The 19,115-nt window shown below is 32.9% G+C and overlaps 1 protein-coding gene across 6 annotated transcripts in view; it reads left to right on the top strand.

The window, feature by feature from the left end:
* The window catches only part of CHD1 (chromodomain helicase DNA binding protein 1), a 74,672-nt gene that overhangs the window by 16,580 nt on the left and 38,977 nt on the right, over window positions 1-19,115 (top strand). For all 6 annotated transcript variants that reach the window (XM_067731319.1, XM_067731317.1, XM_067731318.1 and 3 more), the window contains exons 3-12: window positions 8,844-9,045; window positions 10,080-10,184; window positions 11,459-11,523; window positions 13,457-13,606; window positions 13,745-14,019; window positions 15,076-15,301; window positions 15,487-15,587; window positions 16,023-16,201; window positions 17,442-17,569; window positions 18,250-18,466. In XM_067731319.1, coding sequence (XP_067587420.1) covers window positions 8,844-9,045; window positions 10,080-10,184; window positions 11,459-11,523; window positions 13,457-13,606; window positions 13,745-14,019; window positions 15,076-15,301; window positions 15,487-15,587; window positions 16,023-16,201; window positions 17,442-17,569; window positions 18,250-18,466 — 1,648 coding nt within the window. The remainder of the gene's footprint in view (window positions 1-8,843; window positions 9,046-10,079; window positions 10,185-11,458; window positions 11,524-13,456; window positions 13,607-13,744; window positions 14,020-15,075; window positions 15,302-15,486; window positions 15,588-16,022; window positions 16,202-17,441; window positions 17,570-18,249; window positions 18,467-19,115) is intronic.

Raw genomic sequence — 19,115 nt, 5'->3', positions numbered from 1 at the left:
AATTTTGTCTTAATTGGAGTATAAATGAGAAAAGGAGCCATAAGGGCCAAACGGATAACATAAATGAATGAAGCTGTCCAGGTATAAGACATTTGTTTAGGGGAGGCGACTGGTGAATTGGAGGTCATATCCTTCATCAAAAGGAACCAGTGCTACTTAGATATAGACAATTGTGACCATGTGGGAAGTGGACCTGATGTTTTCAGATCGTCTGATTCTTCAAAATAAAAAAAAAGGAAGAAAAAATTTCTTCTTAAAATTATTTTCTCCAAAACAGTTTTAAGTTAGATGACTTGGAGGAAGAAAAAACCCAAAAGAGAAAAGTAGAGGCAGAGAAACCAGGAGTAAGAACAAGAAAATTTCTGTGGAAGATTTAGGCTTATGGTGTTTTTGAATAAAAGTAATGAGGAGGTAGTATTAGCCATTTATTAATTCACAAATATATTTTCAGAATATGTCAGGTAGAGTGCTAGAAAGTAGGGATACAGTTGTTAAGTGCTCATACTAGTTTATGTTAAGCATACACTAAGTGCCAGATACCATGCTAGATGTCTAATGTAGTCTGGGGGAAGAGGTCTAGAACTAGGGAAGAAGGTGGGATGAAGATTAACAAGTTTTCCAGGTAGGGAGAATTGCTTCATACCAAGGCTATGAGGTGAGAAAGCATGGAAAATTCAAGGGCTAAAGGAGGTTAGTGAGACTAGGGTGCAGAATAGAGACATTTAAGATAAATTGGAGAGGTAGGCAGAGATCAGATTTTAGTCATTTTATCCCAAGAACAAAAGTGAGTCATTAAAACTCCTCAAGGTACTAGCTTCACCAGAGGCTATGAGATGGGGCCAAGGCATATGTAATTGAAAACTTGGAGAGGGATGGTCATCTTGATGTTTGTTAGAATTTGAAAAGCATTTCTCAGAGCCAATCCATACATACAGAGAATCATAACATTTTAGTTATGTGGAACTCATGAGGAAGTAAACCATTGATGATAGCTGCACTAAAGATCCTAAAAACTTAACTTGAATAAAACAATTTAAAAATGGATTTAATGTCTTACTGAACAGAATATTAATTTTTCATGGTCACTCAGGTTATTAAGAACATTCACTTACCATAACCTTGGGAATACTGGAAAAGAATATTGGCTTTTATACTAAAAGAACCTTGCAAATGTGAATTTTGAGTACTTTTCCTACTGTCAGACAGCTGGAAATTTTGAAGGCAAATCAGAAGGGCCAAAAAAGGGAGCATCTCCTGGCTGAGTCAGCCTGGTTGAGTAGCCTTCTGGGAAGTACAACCCAACATTTCTGCGTATGTTTCATTTGTCAGAACTTTTAGCTAATAGCCATACTTTAGCTGCAAGGAGTTTTTGCTGTACACTTTTCTATACTTTGTAGACCATAACATTGGGATTTCTGTTACTAAGGAAAAGAAGACATACTGAGTTGGGTGACCAGCAGTTTCTGAGGCAGCTGTTACATACAGCTGGTCTTTAATTTCCCTTCCTTAGTGTTTTTATCTTTCCATATCTCTTAAGGAAAAGCTTTATGCAGTTCTTATATTTTTACCTATTCAGCTTGGCCATTTTATTGGCTGAATATTAGATATTTTATTTTTCATGCCACTGAATGTTTACTTACTTGCCTGTTTCATATGCATTTGACTTCTGCAGCTTTAAAATTTCCTCATCTTTGTACCTTTTACTACTTGAATATGAGATACCACAATATTGAATATTAGTGACACAATCTTGTGGTATTGGAAAAAGTTATTTTTGTTTATTAACATTTCAATTTTGAATTAATTTCAAATTACAGAAAAGTTGTAAGAATTTCAAATTACAGAAAAGTTGCAAGAATAGTTCCTGTAATATGCTTCTGCCTGGATGCAGTGATTTTTAGCTTTTTGCCACATTTCCCTTTTAATTCTTTCTTTTTATACATATATGTTTATATACATGATATTTATGTAATATGTATTTATTTTTCCTGAATAATTTGAGAGTAGGTTGCAAAAATCATATCCATTTATGCTTTTAAAACTTCAGTATATATATTTTTAAGAACCAAGGAATTCCCTTGTATAAGCCCTGTATAGTTACTATATTCAGGAAAATTTACGTTAATATAATACTTTAATCTTTATTCTGTATTCCAGTTTGGTCAATCATCCCAGTCATCTTTCAGTACAGGGTTCAGTCTAAAATTGGATTTGGCTGTCATGTCTCTTTAATCTCCTTTAATCTGAAACAATTCCTCTTTCTTTGTCTTTCATGACATTAGCATTTTGAAGGCTATAGGCTAGTTATTTTATACAATATATTTCTCAATTTAGGTTTGTCTTATGTTTTTTATGATTTGATGCAATTTATATATCCCCTGCACTCTGCATCCCCTGGCTGGAGGACGGTGTGAGTGATGATATGTCTTTCACAAAGGTATCAAATCTGGAGGCTCATAATGTCTGTCTGTCCCTATTGGTGATATTAATTTTGATCACCAGGACAGGGTGATATCTGGTTTTTCCACTGTAGTTTCTAATTTATCCATTAATACAGCTAATAAGCAATTTGTGAGAAGATACTTTGAGACTGTGTAAATATCTTACTCATCAAACTCTCCCCCTAGATTTAGCATCTTTTGATGATTTTTGCCTGAACCAGTGTTTTCTATGATGATTGCAAAATGGTAATTTTCTAACACTGCCACTCTGTCCACATTTACCAGTTGGCATTCAGAATTCTTTCAGCCTGTCATCTGCCATCTGTCTGTCTGTCTTTCTACCTACCTACCTATCATAAGCATGGACTTGAGGATTCCTGTTTTATTTACTAGGTAATAATCCTTTACTGTCTGTTTTGATGCTCAAATCAGATTGAGCTGATGGAAGCCCCTTCAAGTTGGCTCCCATACCCTGTTTTTTCTTCTTTTCTCTTTAGTATTTTGTTTTTTGGCACAGCAAGCTTGTTTAGGTTCATCCGGTGCCTTCCCTGTCCCAGCCTTAGAATCTGCCATTTCTCAAAGGACTTCTAGTTTACTTAAGTGTGGATTTGTATTTAGGAATCAAGACCTGGGTGCTAGGTGATTGTAAATTTAAAATTTCAAAGGGGATATATTTACATTGGTTGATAAATAGCAAATAAGAAGATACACTGCCATAAATACAAAAAAGATATGCGGAGGGTCATTTTTTTGTATCATTGTTTGTGGTATCAAAAGACTGGTTCATCTTTGATGGACAGGTTGAAACTATGGTGTATCTACAAAATGGAGTATATGCAGTTGCATGAAGGAAAGGGGACTGTATCCCTACACTGCTATGGAATGACCTCCAGGATACAATGTGTGTATAAAGGACATTTATATAAGATTCTAAATATGTTAATGATCATTTGTGAAAAGGGAATATACATATACTCTTACTCATAATTTGCTTATATTGAAAAAGGGAAAATAAGTGAAAAACTTAAAAAAATAATTTCTGAAGGGGGAGAGAGGTCATGCTGTAGAGGAGACAAGGATGGAAGCTGGATTTTGATGATAACTTTGGTAGCTCAGGTTGGATCCAAGTAAATAATAAAGCAACATTAGGTCAAAGTGAATAAAAAGCAGTTCCTAAAAATGAAAAAAAAAGCAAATGACCCTAATTAAACAAAATTAGTGACCATACAGAAGTTTGGTGATCAAAACTAATATCACTAATAAAATATCACTATTTTAGTTGGCTTCAAAGCAGTAATTTGATAGTAGGGGTGAGTATTCCCTGAAGGCCAAGGAGAATTGTGAAGAAATCTTAACTTTTAGTTAAGACATCTTAACTTTTAATTAACATTGTTAATCAATGTTATTGCTATTTTGAAACTGTTATGTATATTCTAAGATAAAGCAAATAAATAATTTTATTAGTGTCATTTGGAACCAAGAAACTCAACCCAAGTGATGGTACAAATATAAAATCAGAGAAGTAAAAAACCTACAAATTTGACTTGGAATTACAGTGTAAATTCTTAATTCATTGTCTCTAAAAATACACGTATCCTAGCTCATCTTATTAAAAAAAATATCTTAAAAACAATGACCAATCCAGTAGTAATAGGCTCACCTAGTACTCAGATTGCAATTTAATTTCCAGCTTAAACAGAAGCAGGGCTTTTTGATGAAATGCCCTGAGTTACAGTCTGAGGCAAGAAATATATAAGATGAGCGTGGTTCATCTCATCAGACCAGAAAGTGAGGAAGCTATCAAAGACGACTTGAGGTCTTGTGAAAAGGATTCAGGAAGTAGTAAAGGGTTTCCTGTTCGCTAAAGAGGGGACAATTTGGGCATTAACAATGATAATGGATTGTTAAAACTCATCAAATAACTTCAAATCCATGAGTTCATAATGAGACTTAGAAAATTACTGGTCTACTTACTTTGAAAGGATGCTAGCAATTTAACTCATTTTGAAAGCTGGAAAAGAAGGAAAAGAAATGTAAGTGCATTTCCTATATGAACTGTACCTCAAAGTTAACAAATATGGTGAGGGAAATTTTCTCCTTATAGAAGAAGTATTCCACCTACTAGTGAAGAAATGATATAATGAGTAAATAAAGAATGATATAATATCACCATTTTACTGCCTCTAAATAAATAGTGGATGAATTCCCTGTAGGGGTTATGAGGAACTGTATAATGGAAGGATAAGGCTGAAAATAACCTGCACACACAGATCAAACAACCTCATACAAAAAGAGACAACCAAACATTGTTTTTTCTAATAGAAGTCCACAACAACTCTTAAAATACATTCTTGTCAAGAAGAACTGAATTTAAATCTGAGCCTCTAGATCGAACAGTTTACAAGAAATACAAGGGACAGAAAAATCTGTGCAATAATACCACAGAGATGCAGTCAGTAAAATCTGGAAAGCAGGAAATGTCTGCAGGAAAAACTGCCTAACTTATTCTACAAAATAAATTGCAAGGGGAAAAAAAAGGAGAGGGAACTGTCAGGTTAATGAAAGAGACTTAAGAAATATGTGACTCAGTTGCAGTATATGAACTGTGTTTGGATTTCCAGTCCATGAAGAAACAAAATCAACTAAAGAGATAAACTAAACTGGATATTTAATACTATTTAATAATAATATCATATTTAACATTAAGGAATAAGTGATTTTGTTTTAAAAATGATACTCATTTTGTGGGTGTTTAAAAATAGGAGTTTTTTTGTTGTTTGTTTTTACATATGAGTACTAAAGTATTTATGGATGAAATTTTAACATGTTTGAGATTGTGTATTTGTGGGAAGCTGGATTATTTGAAACAAGATTGGTATGAGTTGTTAATTGCGAAGCTGGTTGTTAGATAAATGGTAATTCATTATATTACTCTTGTTTATATTTGAAATTGAGCATAGAAACAAGCTTGAAAAGAAACTTTAATTTGAATTGCTATTTTATGTTTAAATGTTGTATTTCTACTTAATTTACCCTAAGAAAACTATAATTTTATCAAAGTACCCATAAACATGATGGTGGGTTTTTTTTTTTTTTTGGTAAATTGAGAAAGATGAGGAAAAGAATTCAGTGTTTTTATTTTTTTAATAATCTACCACCTTATTACTGTTGGGCTAGTGAGATTTAATATAAGTAATAACTCTTAAATGGTATACAGATACTTACGTTGTATTAAAAAATCAGTGCTATTGATTACTACCTAAATAAATAAAATGTTAATTGGAGCTTAGAAATATTTTTTATAGTCAAACTCAATTTGTGAATTTTATGTAAGACGTTGTATCCATATATATCTTTGATTTGTTTGCTTATGTATACATTTATCCACCCACCAAACATATATTGAGCCCTTCATTTAGTGCTCAGCATACAAAGAACAAGTAAGAATTCCAGGAACATATGGTAGAATACCAAAGGTAGGATACCAAAAAACAAAAGAAAACTACAGTGATTATTATATGATGTGTGGCAAGATAGTAATAGGTACAGGATGCTGTGGGAATGCTGAGGTAAGCCTGATTTAATGTTCAGGTGATTTAATGTTGGAGTCAAGAGAGATTTGTTGGAGAAGTACCCATGAAGTGAGGCTCAAGTAGAAATTATATAGTGGGGAAAAAAAAGGGAAGTAATTATGCAAAAGCAGGAAGTGGGAAGAGAAACTCGCTCTCAGAGAATTACAAGTAGTTTGCTATCACTAAAACTAAGGGTTTATGTGGGAAAGTGGCTGGAGATAGGTTGGCAGAGACAAATTCTTGCACCTCATAGGTGTTTGACCTTTGTTACAGAAACACTGAAAACTTCTCAAGTTAGGCCATGTTTAATTTTTATTCTAGAAAGAGCATTATGAGCAGTGGCTGTCTAGAAAGAGCATATGCAGCAGTGGGCTGAAATAGAATTACTTCATTAGGGAGAGGCTTTTCACCTATTTTCGCTCAGAATTTTATGTCTGAATATAGATTCTCCCCCCGCCCCCGAACCTATATATATTTTCTCTCAATTGTTAGGATTTCCTTTTAAAATAAATTATGTAAAGCATTTACATGGTTCAGAAACTGACAACTCATTTCAATCCTTGTTCCCTCTACTTTCTTCTTCCCCTCCCTTTTTAGGTAACCATTTTTAATTTAATTGTTTTATGCTGTCATTATTGCTTTTTTCAGAAGCATAAGCAACTATGTGTAAACATTTCCCCCTTCATATACAAAGGAAGCATACTATAAACACTTTTGTATCTTGCTCTTTTTACCAAACTATATATCCTGTAGTTCATTCTATGGAAGTATGTAAAACATTCCTTACTAATTCTTTGTCTATTCTTAATCCTGCTATAAACAACTAAATAAAATAAATACTTTATACTTTTAATACCTAAGGTGAAGACATTCTAATAATAAACATATGCCTTTAGAGTAGTCTAGGCTCAGGCTGTTAGCTTATCTCCAGCCAACTTTTGCCTAGAGAGTATGAAAGGAAGATTCCTACATTCACTTAAGAATTTTGATTTATTAACAAGGAATTTTGACTAGCTACTTCATGACTAATCAAGATATAATTAATAATATAGGCTCATGATAGTTCCCAAATTCAATCATCCGTCCATTTACTTTTCAGGTATTTACTGAGCGCCCCCCTGTGTAAGGTATGCTGGGAAAAATAAACAGTACCCTCAAGAAGCTTGTAAGCAGTTAAAATGATACCCCTCTGCTTAATTCTTCTTTCCTAAGGGATTAGTTCATCTTCACTTTGTTTAAATGTTCCCCGATTACTGTACCTGACTTGTTTGTATCTTCAGTGTTGTGCGTACTCCTAGTTCAGTTATCTTAAATATGCCCAGTGTGGTATTTATTGGTTGACATGACTGTCTCTCCATAACAGGTTAGAAGTTCTTTTAATGGTAAGGACTTTATCTCATCTCAGTCTTCCCAGTGCCTAACGAATGAAAGTTCTCAGTAAGGTTTATTGAATAAATGAAAAATGTCTCTTGCCTAGTGGGTTAAAGGAAAACTAAAATTGTGTCAGGAAAAATATCTTCTCTGATATTCTTGTTGAAATTTCAAGGGATCCAAGTAAAATACAGTATGGTAAATTTTGTTTTTGTTCTTTAATTAAGACACTATGCTGTTCTTGAACCAGGTGTCTAGAGGGTAGAAATTGTGGCAGAAATGTAGAAAAACATATATTCCACTAGATTCCCAGATTTTAAAAATAGGCATATGTTTGTTCACACCTTAAGCATTTTAATTTATATCTAACTTTTGGAATCAAAAGTCTTCTTGAAAACTTTTATGTCTGTGTTTCCATGTAGAAACTTCTCGCTCTCGAAAAGGAGAAATTACTTTTAGGAAAGGATTACTTTTTGATATTGCAGGATTTTCTTAGAGTAATACCTCCATCTGGTGGTATTTCTGAAAATTACAGCAAGAGAACATGAAGCTTGAGTTTTGCTGTGTGTTGGTGTATATTATATTACTGGTTGTTTCTCATGAAGCCAGATGAAATTACATCAAAAGCTGAGTCTACCATGTATTTCAAAAATTTAATGCCCTGGTTTTCAACAATTCAAATGGAAACACCAAGTGAACAAATGGCCTTTTGGATAATAGTAATTTATACAATCATTTATTTAGTACAGACCATCTCTAGACTACTTTGGACTGAAAATAAGTACTGGAGAATGAGATATTCTCATTGAACTATTAATTGCTTTCACATGTGTGTGTATAGAGGCTAGGAAAGATTTGAGAATTTTCTATTTCAGATTTATTACTAAGGAACCATAAAAGATTCAATAATTTTCTCAGAGAAGCAATTACTGATCTTATTTTTTAGTAAATTGTATTTTATCATAGTTTAGTGGTAATAATTTACATTCCCCTGAGATGATAGAACATAAAATGTAAACCTGAAAAGAAGTTGAAACTGTAAATTAATTTGTTTTCTACCTTTTGCTATGAGAATTTTTAACACATTTAACCTTTTCTTCACAGAATTCATTCTTTATGTTTACTACATCAAATAGCCTTTGAAAGATAGGGACTGCGGCTTAAACTTTTTGTTTTCCCAACTTTCTAGCCCAGGATTCTGTACTTGGTAGGTTTTGTTCATTATCTTGGAGGAAGATTGTGATCTGATTGCTTGTGTTTTATCCCAAACTGTACTAAATCTATCTAGTATGTCAGTTATTACCAGAGATTAACATTAATTCCTTTTCTATTTGTTTGGTTATAGACAGTTGACATATGAACTAAACAAGGTTTAATGATTTGGGGCTTTTTGCTGAGTTAAGAAAAACTAAATTTTTTAATGAATTTTGTTTGAAATCTGTTTATTTTCTAATTGTAGCCAGTCGGATGATGATTCTGGGTCAGCGTCAGGCTCTGGATCTGGTTCAAGTTCTGGAAGCAGTAGTGATGGAAGCAGTAGCCAGTCAGGTAGCAGTGACTCTGACTCTGGATCTGAATCGGGCAGTCAGTCAGAGTCTGAGTCAGACAATTCCCGAGAAAATAAAGTTCAAGCAAAACCACCGAAAGTTGATGGAGCTGAGGTAATAAATAAACTATCCAATGAAAGGTAGATTTCTTGTATTACTTTGGGAAAATTTATAGCTTTAGTTTAGAGCATTCTTAATCTAGCTTTTAGAAAATGTTGATTTCACATATTAAAATACACTTTAAGTGATTCTCAAGCTTGTGGTTCAGTATCTGTGGACTGATTGGCTTGGAAGAGAAGCAGTCTGTAACTATATGAACACATACAAAACTTTGTAACTATACAAAACTTTGTAACACATATAAAAATGAACACATACAAAACTTTCTCTTTTTGAGGCAGAAATTGTTGCATAAACATTCATTGTCTCATGGATAAAAATGTAAGGCTTTGTGAGGTCTTTTTGTTAATCTTACAGTGTGATCTCTACTTTCAAGATCTTCAGAGGAGATACTTTATTGCAAATAGGAGACTTTAATAGAACTCTGCTTCCTTGAAGATACATGGTAGAATCGGCTAAGGGCCATTCTGTTTAAAAAAGGCTATTACAAGATTTACTAAAACTTGTCTATACCTCAGAATAGTGTACAGTAGTGTTACTTACAATACCAGTCATGATAAGATGCTTGGGCCAGAATATACATACATCTTCCTTCATTCAGGAAGTCTTGCTACCAAAAACAAACAAAAACAAAAAGTCAGTTGAACTAAAACTGTGCTTAGTTGATTTGCATTCTGACTCAAGCTCTTCATCTTCACCTCACACCAATTAAAAAAAATAGCAGCCGCACTTTGAGTAGCACTGGTGTCGTATATTATCACATCTTTTTTGAAAATAATAATCTTAATACCAAAGAACATATTGATTGATTGTCTGTGAAACTCAAAACACCATAAATTATTTATATACAACTAAAGCTCAGCATTTTATTTTAATTATATTGCAGTAATATTGTATTATGTATAATGTAAGAAAAATAGTCTTATTATTTGGAGGCAGTGAAAATGTTGGTACAACTTTTCAATAAATTAACCTTTTTCCAGTTTTCTCAAAACTTTGTTCTTTACTTGTTTATATTTCTATTATAGTTTTGGAAATCTAGCCCTAGTATTCTGGCTGTTCAGAGATCTGCAATGCTCAAGAAGCAGCAGCAGCAGCAACATCAAGCTTCATCTAATAGTGGATCAGAAGAGGTGAGTTTTCATTGTGAAAACTCTTATCTGAAAAGTAGACATGATATGTAATCATTTAGGTAGCTATTTATGAAATTACTAGAAACAGTAAGGGTTTTAAAAGGATAGGAAAATAACTAAATTTAAATATGTGTATCAATAGCCTTGAAATGTAGACATATTTTTATCCAAATTTCCTCTTGTTTCTAAAACAAACAACAGAAATTTGTGTGCATTTGCTCATCACAGCAAAACTAGAATAAACTAAATATGAATACTAGGAAAATACACATACACAAACACACACATGTATGCACTCACATATATGAAGAAATACCATACTGTTAGATCATATTTGTACAGAACATTAATAAGAGAATTCTCAACATGTTTTTAAAAGAATAGGCTGCAACTGTAAACAATGTAGTTCCTGTGTGCACATGAGCACACATGCAGGTATGTTTGCACAAAGACATTCAGGAAGAACTGTAGGTTTCCCCAACTATCCGAAAGTAGAGTGTTCCTTTCCTAATCCAAATGGTGTAAAGCAAAGAAGCTGTTTCCTTAGGACACATCTTGCTAACTGTTGTGCAGAATAAACGGAGATATAAAGCACAGATGCTCACAGACACAGTTCAGAATTATGGCAGCTAGTGCTGAGATGCAGAGTGTAGTTCCCAGGGAAGGAGCTTGGAGGTGCTGTTCTTGCTGCTCCGCATCCTTGCTGCCTCTATAACAGCTCTCTGCAAAACAAATGCTGAATGCTGTTTTTGCTTTTTTGCCGGTTTTTGTAAAAGTAAAAATTCTCTTTGGATTTTTTTCAGTTAGTGAAAACAGGTACCAATGAAGGTTTTTTGTAAAAGTGAAGTGGTAGAAATTGAACTTTCAAAGAGTGGGGGATATTTGTATATCAAAAACTGCCTGATGAGGAAGAAAAATATTAAATGAAAATTTGACATACCAACAATTAGGATTCCTTTTTGAGGCCATACTAGGCAACAGTAATAGTCTCCAGAGCCAATAGATTATAAGATTTTATACAGAATGCTGGCATTGTGATGTTTACCTAATTTCACTGGCTGTTACATATTTGCAATAAAAATGTTATTAATTACTTTATGTGCTAATTAATGGTATAAACATAACATGAAAAAAGAGCCTTTATTATTAAAGTGAATGTTAATAAAAAGTAATAAAAGTAGTAAAGTAATAAAAAGTTAATAAAAGTAATAAAAATGTATTATGGTTAAATTCTAATCATTAATAACATTAACTTTATATATTTTTCTCTACAGGATTCTTCTAGCAGTGAAGATTCTGATGACTCATCGAGTGAGGTCAAAAGGAAAAAGCATAAAGAGTATGCCGTTTTGTTCAACTGATTACTTTTATATCAAGAAAATCCTAATGATTTTGTATTTCTTCCTTTATGAACAATTGTTGCCAAAAGTGAACTTCTTGGTTCATGGCATTTTATTAGGTTAATTTAAACCATTAATTTTTAACTTTTATCTTTCTGTGACAACCTGAGTTTTTTGTGCCATTTGTTTATCTCCTATAACCCCTCTCCTCTATATATTTTTAAACTTCAAAGATCTTCTTAGTCACAATATCAGAAAATCTTGATAACTTGAGAAACCTATATAGGAGTGTAGGGACCAACAGATGATAGATTTTAGGTGATTCCGATGTTAATAGCTATCCTTACTATTTATCTGCACATGAAATTTACTTCTTCTGTAGAGCTCATTTAGAAACTCACTGTAATTTCTTAAAGATCTTGACCCAGGAAGTGTTAAGAGTACCTCAGATCTCAGTTCCGATATTTTAGATGGTCTGAGGTTTTTTTCCTCTTGTTTCTCATTGTTCCATTGTCTTGTCTCTTATTTTTCTCTTTGTCTTGGGTATTCTGCACTTTCACTTTGGTGCATCCAGCTTTGGATTTGTTATTTATTTATCCCACTTTATGCACTTTATTTCATGCTTCTTTAATGTGAAGATTCATGAGTTTAACTAGTTTCTGAAAATTCAGTCATTGTATCTCTAGGCATTTTCTCTTTCCCATTCTGTAAATCTTCTCTGTTACTACAGTTAATAGATATATATTGTATCTGTCTTACTGGATCATATCTATTGTATATATTTGTTGGATCATCCATCCTATCCATGAATCTTACTGTATCATGTTTTTTATCCTTTTATTGCTATGCTACATTCTGGCTGATTTCTTCATATCTGTCTTCTGTTTTACTAAGTGTATTTTCAACTACTGTGTCTCATCAACTGTAACTCTTCCACTGAGTTAGTAATTTCTGAACTTAGCATGGGTGCAAGCAAGAATATTTTAAAACAAAAGTAATTTGGGATGATGGATAGATTTGGTTGGATATAAAAATCATAATATTTATTATAAAAATGTAAAACGGAGACTTTCATATATGCTGGCTGTTGCTATTGTCTAATGTGCAAACTCTGAAAAAAAATCTCAAGATAAAAAAATTAGCTTCTCTATTATGTTTTTTATCATAAACCAAATTTTATCATGTGTGCTTGCTTTTGTAACCCTTAACACAGTCATAATTGATGCAAGCCATGCAGAGCAATGGAGTAGCACAGCAGCTGTGAGACAGGATGTAGTGTATATGTAAGAACTTAATGTGTATCTTTCATTTGAAGTTTATATTATAGCAGAATATTAACAGTGCATCCAGTATTTTTTTCTTTACATGTTAATTGGAATTAAATAGACTAAAAATAGTAATAAAGTTAAGGTAATAATTGAATGTTGGTTAAGATGGAATTTTTTGTTTGTTTTTGCATTTTCTGATACCTTATTTTAAGCTTCTTGATGAATGTGTTGTATTTTAAAAACCATTTTTGAAGAGTATGTTTTTAAAAGTCACAATCTCCAGAAAATTAAAGGGATTAGAATCTCTTTTTGAAATGGCAAGTATAATAATTATACAAGGTTTTCAAAATTAAACACTGTGACTCTTCAAATTAGCATACTGTGTTTTCATCTATACTAATAATCAAAATAGATCCACTTAATTTGCCTTTCATTGAGGTATAACTAAATAATTAACAGAAAACTATGGAGTTGGAGAAATCTGTGAAGAATATTTTATAACATTTTCCTTATTCTATAGACATTTGAATGTTTTTATAATGGTGAAAGCAATATTTTTGATATCAGCTGGAATGTAATTTAGCCTGATTATTTTTATATCTTATCAGACATAATTTGCAATATGATAAGTATGAATAACATCCTTTATATATTTTACATACAGTGAAGATTGGCAGATGTCTGGGTCAGGATCTCCATCTCAGTCTGGTTCAGATTCAGAATCTGAAGAAGAAAGAGATAAAAGTAGTTGTGATGAAACAGAATCTGATTATGAGCCAAAAAACAAAGTTAGAAGTAGAAAACCTCAAAATAGGTAAGTATAGTATGTTCTTGGTTTGATTCTGAAAATTGTTGGTTATGGAAGGTATTCGTTCTTTTTCTCACAGTTTCTCAAATCTTGTTTTTATGCCAGTATTTCTGTAAAACACCTCTCTCCCCTGGTCTTCACTAGATCTAAGTCAAAAAATGGAAAAAAGATTATTGGACAAAAAAAGAGACAGATTGATTCATCTGAGGAGGAGGAGGAGGATGAAGAAGACTATGATAATGATAAAAGAAGCTCTCGTCGACAAGCAACTGTCAATATTAGCTATAAGGAAGACGAAGAAATGAAAACAGATTCTGATGACCTACTTGAAGTCTGTGGAGAGGATGTTCCTCAACCCGAGGAAGAGGAATTTGAAACAATAGAACGGTTTATGGATTGTCGGATTGGGAGAAAAGGAGGTATTTTTTTAAAAAACATTTATTTTTTGGTTGTTTCAGTAATATTTATTAGAGTAAAGTATTTCTTGAAGGTTTTTCAACTTTGAAAGCCAAGAGGGTGGATTTTTTTCTTATTTGCTATAAAATATACTTTGCTTAGCCTGAATATTTTCTTCCCAGGAAGTAGCCATTTGATCTCATCATACGTTGCGGATATTAGGGAATTTTTAACCTGTGCGTTTGAGTTTTTCTGTTACCATGCCTAAATAAATGGTTGTTTTTAAAGTATTTTCAATTTGACATATGGTTTGGTTTAAAACTTCTTTCTTCTATCTCAAATATGTAAGTTACTTTTTAATTACCTTGACGTACATTTTTTTCCTTTCAGTTTTTTTAAGACATAAAATATATGTCTTAATATATTAAGACATATATTAAAATATATGTCTTAATATATGTATATATAAAATATGTCTTAATATATGTATGTCTTAAAATGTATGTCTTAATATATGTATATGTAATATATGTATATGTATATATGTAATATATGTATATGTAATAATATATGTATATGTACATGTATATGTACATGTATATGTATATGTATGTATCACGTTTTTTTAAATCCAGTTATTTGTCAAGGGACACTTATGCTCTTTCCAAAGTGTCTTAGCTATTATAAGTAATGCTACAGTGAACATGGGGGTGCAGATATCTTTTCCACATAGTGATTTTGGAAATGTAGTTTTCAAAGATGATTTTTAGTTATTTTAATTTCCAATTATTAATGTTTCAGTCGTCAGTTATCATATATTGCTGTATGATCTCATGTGAGCTGCTGTCCTTCTGACCTTTTTTTTCTAATTTTAAAACCGAGGGAATTAAATTAGATAATCTTTCTGTTCTAGAATTCAGAGTTTCTTTTATAAATGTGTAATATAATTTCCCATAAATTCTTACACCCTGTTTTTTATTTAAAAGAGCATATATTTTTCTATTTATATTCTTGAATTTTTGAGTTGAAATGCTTCTATAACAGAATTATATGGAATGTACTTGTGCTTTTTTTTCCAGCTACTGGTGCTACTACAACCATCTATGCAGTTGAAGCAGATGGTGACCCAAATGCAGGATTTGAAAAAAACAAGGAACCAGGCGAGATCCAGTATTTAATTAAATGGAAAGGATGGTCACATATCCACAATACTTGGGAGACAGAAGAAACCCTTAAGCAGCAGAATGTTAGAGGAATGAAAAAATTAGATAATTATAAGAAAAAAGATCAGGAAACAAAAAGATGGTATGTTTTATATTAGAGTTAAAAATTAATGATGCTTAACTTTATTTCTTTTTCAGTTTCTTCATTATTCAAACTGATTCACATGATGAGTGGCAAAATGGGAGATTTTGTGCTACAGATGGTGTTTGGGGGATGGGTTATTGGGGGAGATTTTTAAGTCTGTTCTTGGATTAATAATCTTTCAGGTTGAAAAATGCTTCTCCAGAAGATGTGGAATATTATAATTGCCAGCAAGAACTTACAGATGATCTCCATAAGCAGTATCAAATAGTGGAGCGAATAATTGGTTAGTAATAAATGATTCTAATTAAACATTTATCTTTCCATGCTTGAAGTCATCTGAAAAAAATCTTAAATTTACTGCTTACACATCAAATACAGTAGCTTGCTCTTACTGTAATAATAGGGGCTTCCCTGGTGGTGCAGTGGTTGAGAGTCCGCCTGCCAATGCAGGGGACATGGGTTCGTGCCCCGGTCCGGGAAGATCCCACATGCCGCGGAGTGGCTGGGCCCGTGAGCCATGGCCGCTGAGCCTGCGCAACGGGAGGGGCCACAACAGTGAGAGGCCCGCATACCACAAAAAAAATAAAAATAAAAATAATAATAATAGAGCATTGTAAATCAGATGGCTAATTTTTACTTGTATAGCTTTTAACCAAAAATTATTCCTTGGATAAGATTCAGTGTAAAAAGTAAAATAAATACCTGATTTATCTCACAGCTCATTCAAATCAAAAGTCAGCTGCTGGCTATCCTGATTATTATTGCAAATGGCAGGGCCTTCCGTACTCAGAGTGCAGCTGGGAAGATGGAGCTCTCATTTCCAAAAAGTTTCAGGCGTGCATAGATGAGTATTTCAGCAGGAATCAGTCAAAAACTACTCCTTTTAAAGACTGCAAAGTAAGTATTGTTTGCCATTTTTAATTATTGAAAATATATTTATGCATCATAAATATTACAAGCCTACATAGAGAGTTGGATCCTGATTTCACATAGGCTAAAGGAGAGAACTGCTTGGATGGTAGGTCTTACAGGAAATGATGTTCCTGTAATTGCTATTCCATCTTACATGTGGCACTGTCTTTTAGCCTTGTTGAGTGAATCTGTATCAGAAAGATAATAAATTGGTGGTGGTAGTTGTGGGGAGTGGGTTAGGGAGATCAAAAAGGGAAAATTCCTTGGAAACTAGATGTATATGCTTGATTTAAAAGGTAGTGAAGGACTTCCCTGGTGGCGCAGTGGTTAAGAATCCGCCTGCCAATGCAGGGGACACAGGTTCGAGCCCTGGACCAGGAAGATCCCACAGGCCACGGAGCAGCTAAGCCCATGCGCCACAACTACTGAGCCTGTGCTCTAGAGCCTGCGAGCCACAACTACTGAGCCCACCTGCCACAACTACTGAAGTCTGTGTGCCTAGAGCCCGCGCTCCACAACAAGAGAAGCCACCACAATGAGAAGCCCGTGCACCGCAATGAAGAGTAGCCCCCGCTTGCCACAAGTAGAGAAAGCCCACACACAGCAATGAAGGCCCAGTGCAGCCATAAATAAATAAATAAATTTATTTATTTATTTATTTATTAAAAAGTAGTGAATATTTTCCGTGATGGTAGGAAAAGAGGGATGTCCCCATAAGAAAGTATCCAGGACTACCTTGCCTAATATAATATCTTTGTACTTAAAATTACTATTAGTAATAGTTTGGGGTCTGTACTACTAGAATTTGTTTTCTTATTACAAGATGGAATTAAATTCATAATGGTAATTTAGAAATCAGAAATCAAATGGGAAGTTAAACCAGTTTTATGGTTTATTTCTAGGTCAGTGCTGGAGCAATGGTTAAATGAATGAGTTTAACATAGCTTTTGCTTGTGAAACATGTGAGACCCAAGTATTTCAGTAAGAACTTATCTATCATTTTATTCACAAAAGAGAGCAAAATATTTTACTTTACATTGTTACAGTAATAGAAAACAGTCTTCTTTGACTGAATCCTCAGATATATTTTGAGTCATGGAATTTCTGGGCTTGATGATTTGAAATGAAATTTTAAAATTTATGGTAAAAGATAAAAGATCTTCAGCTTTTAATATGATTTCTTATGTTTAAGAATTCTTCATATTAACATTTATTTCTACTAAAGGTTTTAAAACAAAGGCCAAGATTTGTAGCCCTGAAGAAGCAGCCATCCTATATTGGAGGACATGAGGGATTAGAATTAAGAGATTATCAACTGAATGGTTTAAATTGGCTTGCTCACTCTTGGGTCAAGTAAGTATATTTTGAATTGTGTATTATAGAGGGTAAAAATTTTACACATACAGGGTTTGGAAAAGATTTCTACCAATGTAAAGAATAAGACCCTTTGGTGTTTATATGCAGGTCTTTGAATTTCCAATTATATAAACAGTACTTACTACATATTAAGAAGAAAGAACCTTTTGATCGTTGCAGTATTTAAATAAATTTTTATTGAAATTGAAATCAGAATATGTATACATTCTGTTTCACAGTAGTTCTGGACTATTTCTCTTCCAGTTATTTCTAATATCCATTTAGGCCTCTATTTTTCTTTCCTCTCTCCTATGTCCCCTACTCTGTTCTTGGCAATAGAGGTGACTGAGGTGCAATTTTTTAAAAAAACTACCATAGCTGTAGTTTTATCTGGGCTCTACCACTTGTGATGGGTTGTGTTCTTGTCTACATATCTGATTATAGGTAATGCTGTTAATCTTTTAGCTGCTTCTGGTCTAAAATGATAAACTCTTCTCTTACACTATTATAATGGTCTTGACATTTATTATTTATAGTTAATATAAGTGGCATATTATACATAATACTATCAGATTCATCTTATTTAACTTCATATAAACTTGTACATGGATTATGTAAAAAGGTTTCTTGTAAATTTGAATCTATTGCATACATGATTTTTGGTTTTAACTTTGTAGAGGAAATAGTTGCATACTCGCTGATGAAATGGGCCTTGGAAAAACAATACAGACGATCTCATTTCTGAACTATTTGTTTCATGAACACCAATTATATGGACCTTTTCTATTAGTAGTACCACTCTCCACTCTCACTTCCTGGCAAAGGGAGATTCAAACATGGGCTTCTCAAATGAATGCTGTGGTTTATTTAGGTGACATCAACAGCAGAAACATGGTAAGTTGTTCGTCACAAATTTAGAAATTTAGACAAACTTGTCTTTGAGGACACATCTTGATTTGTCTTTATAAAGTCTTAGTTTCTAGCATTAAGCTTGCCACACAGTAAGATTCAATACGTGTTTGACTGGCTTAATAAAAATTAATTTTTGGTTTAGTGTTACTTTATATATATTTTTTCCTGCCTTATTGAAAGTTTCAAATATACATGAAAGCCTACAGAAGAGTATAATAAATTACCATGTGCATAGGTCCAACTTCACAATTTTAACTCCTGCCAGTTTTGTTTCATCTGTACCTCTACATGGTACTTTCCCCCCAGTTATTGTGAAGCAAACCCCAGACATAATATTTCATCCTCAAAAAAAAAAAAAATCATTTGTGTTTCGTCAAATGAGAACTTCCTTCAGTAAAAAGTGTATATTAAAAATGTGTCTTTTTTTATAGAAGGTTTTGATATGCTGGAGTATTTATATTTTATTTATGATAAGATCAATGTAGCTTGTTGGACTATATAAAGAATAGTTAAAATTATTTTATTACCTAAACATATAGACATAGTTTTTTGTGTATTTTGAATGGATTTTATTTTAGATATTCAAGTAACAGTATACTTTTTTTTACTGTTTGTCTTAAAATTGTCTTTG

The sequence above is a fragment of the Pseudorca crassidens genome, chromosome 3 (genome assembly GCF_039906515.1).
Source record: "Pseudorca crassidens isolate mPseCra1 chromosome 3, mPseCra1.hap1, whole genome shotgun sequence".
Taxonomy (NCBI): Eukaryota; Metazoa; Chordata; class Mammalia; order Artiodactyla; family Delphinidae; genus Pseudorca; species Pseudorca crassidens.
Note: the sequence above shows the minus strand (reverse complement) of the source record. Positions and strands in the feature narration are given on the sequence as shown.